This window comes from Taudactylus pleione, unplaced genomic scaffold (assembly GCF_031769625.1).
Source record: "Taudactylus pleione unplaced genomic scaffold, aTauple2 ptg000032l, whole genome shotgun sequence".
In the NCBI taxonomy this organism is placed as follows: domain Eukaryota; kingdom Metazoa; phylum Chordata; class Amphibia; order Anura; family Myobatrachidae; genus Taudactylus; species Taudactylus pleione.
Genome location: NW_028284434.1, coordinates 19426359 through 19431472, shown reverse-complemented (window position 1 = coordinate 19431472; position 5114 = coordinate 19426359). Strand labels below are relative to the sequence as shown.

The 5114-nt window shown below is 37.0% G+C and overlaps 1 protein-coding gene across 1 annotated transcript; it reads right to left on the bottom strand.

Annotated features, from left to right (window-relative positions):
• Positions 1-2436: 2436 nt before the first annotated feature.
• Positions 2437-4423, bottom strand: LOC148538975 (parvalbumin, thymic-like). The gene is made up of 4 exons (XM_088451912.1): positions 4363-4423; positions 3701-3828; positions 3309-3405; positions 2437-2462 (listed from the first exon to the last, which is right to left on the bottom strand). The coding sequence occupies exons 1-4, from the start codon at positions 4421-4423 to the stop codon at positions 2437-2439; spliced, it is 312 nt and encodes a 103-aa protein (XP_088308038.1).
• Positions 4424-5114: the final 691 nt, after the last annotated feature.

Genomic DNA, 5114 nt, shown 5'->3' with positions numbered 1-5114 from the left:
ATTGCATAAGTACCGTACTTAGTATGCATGATACGACGGGCTGATCCGATCGGCGCCTCCATTAGCAGCACATCATTGCCTAACATTTCTACTGTTTGCATGGCTCCCATTCTGGGACAACTCCTATGCTTTCCAATAAAAATTTAAACAGGTGAAAGACAATCAAGATACTTTCACTTACCTGCAGACGATTTAAGTCGGCGGCGCCCACACACCTGGATAAGATTTAGTAAGGCAACTTCCACACCTGGATAAGATTTGAAAAGGCAACTTCCACACCCGGATAAGATTTAGTAAGGCAACTTCCAAGCCTATGAGAGTTTATATGTCGGCCACTCTCATGCACCGCTATACAACAAAAGACAACATGTACACCTGCTACTGTGTATAGAATGGTAAAGCTGCTTACCGAGCGACTAGGCTAACCCTTGCACCTAGCCCTTAAGGATCATACGATACCCTTAACTTTGTTCAACAAATATTCACTGTTACACACTTTTTTCCTGCGCAGAAAAATACACGTTTAACCCAGATATTGGTAATAGTAAAAAATTTAAACCTCAATGGCTTTGTTCAAACACGTGGCAGCACAACCGGAAGTACGTGTACACAATTGTGTGACTAGTTGCATACACAGTGATGTGACCAGACCCACGTGTTATACCTTAACGCTATTATGCTACTCCCTCTAAACTTTTATCAATGAGAGAAAACAACTTTTCTCTCCTTGTCCATGGATTCTGATCAGCGCTTCCTCTACACAATAACCGGCAGTACGCTCTCAGCAACACTGTGGTAATGAAAGACTAATGCATCTCTCAAAAGGCGCCTTAACCCTTTTGCTGAGAGGGAACTGACCGAGTGTTACCGTGTATCAGATAACGTGATAAACCTACGAGCCCCCAACTGTTGAATCGTGCAACTGAACCTTTAGTACATTCCAGCCTTTAAACCTCTAAGATTCACCTGCCTAGAACCTCTAAGACAAAATCTGCCTATACCTCCTAAAACCATAAGGTGTCGCTAATTAGCGCTGTGTTTTAAATATACCATTAATAAGACTCTAAGACAGTGGAATAGCGGTCCAACGCGCTAAAGATTATTATTCAGGTAAAAGTACAGATGTTACCATGCTATGATCTAACAATGAGCGCAAACTAAACTGTACAAACATTAGATCATAAGGTACAGTCAATACATACGCGTGCGCTCTGGGACCAGTAGCCGGCATCAGTAATGAAACCTTCATTGAAACAGCATAACAGGACCACCGCAGACTGGCATCTCGTTTCAGAGCACTCACATATATACCCATACTGGGATAAGCAATACAATAGAATACGTTGGCAGGTTCTCATTGGTTCCTCTTCTTGCTTCTTCCATTACGGTACAATTCATAGGTCAGTGCAAAGACTCAACCAGCCTCTAACAGCCTGATTGTGTCCACTTTCCCGCTGCATAATAAATCTAGTCTAAACTATGGCATACAACATTTCAAGGAGTTATTCTCTCTATCATTCATATTTCATAGCCGCATGTTCTGATCTCCTCACCGATGCCACCGGAACGCTGTGGGAAAAGAGTAGATCAGTACGGCACCAATCACGGCCCATTTGCCATTTACTAAACCATAGTTACAGAAAACATTCATTTCTACATATGCTGACATTGCGATTAAACCAAATAATAATCATTCCTTTCGTGCTGCGGGACCATTGCTTTTAAATGTGTATGCAGGGAGAAATGACATTAAATTGTGTTGTGCATTTGAGGGTCTGTGGGGCACTTAGCGACCAGCACTAAGTTGGAAAGGCTTCTGTGTATGTGTGTGAGCATGCCAGTATGGGTTTGGGAAAGATCACTAAAAAGCTGGCTGTGCGTCTAAATAGCTATTTTGCGTTGTCCTATGTTTAACATGAAGTGCAGGGAAAACACCACTAATTTGCTACTTTTTGCTGCATCGCATATGTGTTAATGTGAATGTAGGGGAAAACACCACTACTTTGCTACTGCTCAAATATAAGGCTGTGAATGATTTTAATGTGTTGGAAAGTTATTTTATGTCTGCTAAATACCATCGGTAGGTGTTTGGGGAAGATTGTGAAAAAGCTGTTCATGCTACTTTTTAGCAACTTTGCGTTGTGAGTAGCAAAATTGCTACTTTTAGCAATTTTGCACTGTGGATTGTGTACTATGGATTTTTGACAAAATGGCGCTTGTGTAAGTTTTCTTTTCTAAAATGGAGTCTTACTGCCATTCACAAGATGGTGTCTTGAGGCCAGTCGCAAAATGGCGTCGTCGCAATTAAATTTTAAACTGAACTTGTCTCAGCCAATTATTCAGCTACGACACATGAGACAGTATAAAAATTAACAAACTAGTGCCAGCTGTGTATACAAATTGAGGGTTCAGTCCTTGTTTTTTAATTTTGGCTGTTTATTGTTTTACCATAGCTTGGAATTCTGAAATGAGAGGGGGTAGGGGGAAAACAATTAGTTAAATACCTCTAAACATGCATTTTTGCCTATTTGTGCTAAAATTTATATTCTAAATAAAATAGATTTTTTTGATAATTATGCCTGTATTAATTATTTTTTTAAAAGTTGGATTATGCTCTAAATCTGAAACACTTTTTACACTAAGATTGTACTTACAAGATGAAACATAAGAGCAGATGTATACTCAAAACAACAGAAAGAAATATAACAGTAAAACCTGTTCAGCAGAAGGATTTCTATACCCTAGCACCAGAGGACAGTTTAAAGCACAGATACTTGAGAAAAACAATTATAATTAGCATAGCATTATAGCTATAATAAACATCTGTTCTTCTATTTTATAAGACTTAAATTGGAACTTTATAGTGTACATGTGCAAAGCAATTGTGACTACAAAATTGATTTGTCTGACCCCTTTACTTTTTGAGTATATTGAAAACTCATTGCTAAGCAGCATATTTATACTATATGCATACAAGACATAAGCATATCTATAATGGGTGTAGGGATTGTGGTGCACATGGGCCCCTGGTTCACCCTGCTCCCAAGATGGGGGTCCGATTGGGCTGAAACAGATGCCATTTTCCCTGCAATTTTTCATAGATATTTGTGAAGAAAGGAAATTTCATGCATGCTTAGAACATAGTAAAGACTTTGCCAAAGTCATTACTATCTTCTGCCCATGCATAATTTTTCCGGAGGAGAGTACCCACATAAAGATTAGCAATTGTTGAATTACCATTGTTAAAAGAGCTCCTATGGGCCTTATTAAAGAAGAATCAAGAAATCAATTTAGAATATTAAGATTACCATCTATTCCAATCTTGCCATCTCCATTAAAGTCACCGTCCTTCATGAACATTTTGGTTTCCTGCGCAGTCAATTTTCTAGCTTTATCGGAAAAGATCTAATGGTAAAAAGAAGGAGGTATGAGCTATCATGTTTCTAAGTTGTCAGATATCTAGTATGTCTGTATGCCTGATATTGCAGTGTTGTATGGATTCTGGTTAGGCAAAAGTGTGATGCATTTAAAAAATTAGATTTCCTATTTACTGTACATTTTATTTTGCAGTCTGCAAATAACATTTTCAGGTATTCTAGACTAGACTTTAAGTGTTCTGTTTACAGGCCAACTGGTGTAATCATTAGAGATGGATTTATTTTGAGATAAATTGCAATTCAAATTAATATCCTTACCCAACTGTCTCTTCCATAATGGATCCACTGAGGTCTCTAACAAGCATTTCAAAAACCCTTCTGGCATGATCAGGAGACTTGCCACTAAGACCAACTGACTTAAAGAACTCCTTGTACTCAAATGAGTCTTCTTCTGATAAAAAAGAAAGTTTTATTCCACATACAGTAAGCATCTTCACAACCAACCCTTTAATACCATCTGAAATAAACTGTGATTGTATTTTCTGGATACTTTCTAGGTGCTGTATTATGTTTATATGAAAATTATAAATATAATGTAAGTCTGATTTAAAATGACATAATGCCTCCAATGCCAAATGAAGCAGTTTTTTTAGGCAATGTTTACCATTAAAAATAAAAATAAAATCTAAAGTTTTTTCAATTAGTGTGATATCTATCACTGTAACTTAGTAAAATAAAACTATGAAATATAAAATTATTTAGATTATCTTTCTAGTGTACTATAAGTAAACATTAAGCACAGAGATAATACAACCATTCCATTTATGCATATTTTATTTTAATCAATCATCGTTTATCAAAAATAAATAGTGTATTACATAAAAATATATTGCAATTAAATTAAAGCTACCTTTACTACTATAATGTTAGCAATATGCATCACTTTTTGGTTGTGTTTTAGAAGAAGCTGAAGTCTGTAACTTACTTTCTATACTCTGCAGGGCAGCTGCAATGTCCTTAGTGGACAGAATTTCAGTGATAGACATTTTGTGCTGTAAATGAAAAGAAAATCTAGAATTTGTACTTTGCAATAGAAAAGTAACATGGGTCCCCAAGCACTGGTAAATTGGTAGACAGGCAATAGGTTGACAGATATAAAGGGTCAACATGGTGAAAAGGACAACACACAAGAGGTCGACATTGATGAAGTTCAACAGGTACAAAATACCTGTTGAACTTCATCAATGTCGACCTCTTGTGTGAATATTAGGGTTACAAAAAAAATTTAAACAACTTTTGAGTCAACCAATAGGGGCAAAAGGTCGACACAAAAAATGGTTGACTCAAAAGTTGTTTACATTTTTTTTGTAACCCTAATATTCACAAAGATTTCTAACCCTAATTGCACAAAATGTCAGATGATAGACCATCAACTTGCCAAGGTTCACTGCTATTGCAGTGTTTGAGGTATCATCAATACAATGGTATAACTGACCCACATTAATTGTGTATCCAACCGATTCCACATGGCACACAAAATGTCAAATTTGTTTAAAAAAAAGTGGGAGGGCGAGATGGTCAGAAGTCAAGTAAATTGCCCCATGGATCTGGGCAAATTTAGCTAGATTGTTGGCTAAAACAGCAGCCAATCACAATGTTCATAGTTCCTGTAAACAAAATTGAGCCCTTTTTTAATCAAGCTGAAAGCTATACGCTTTGGATGTTCAGGTGTATCAG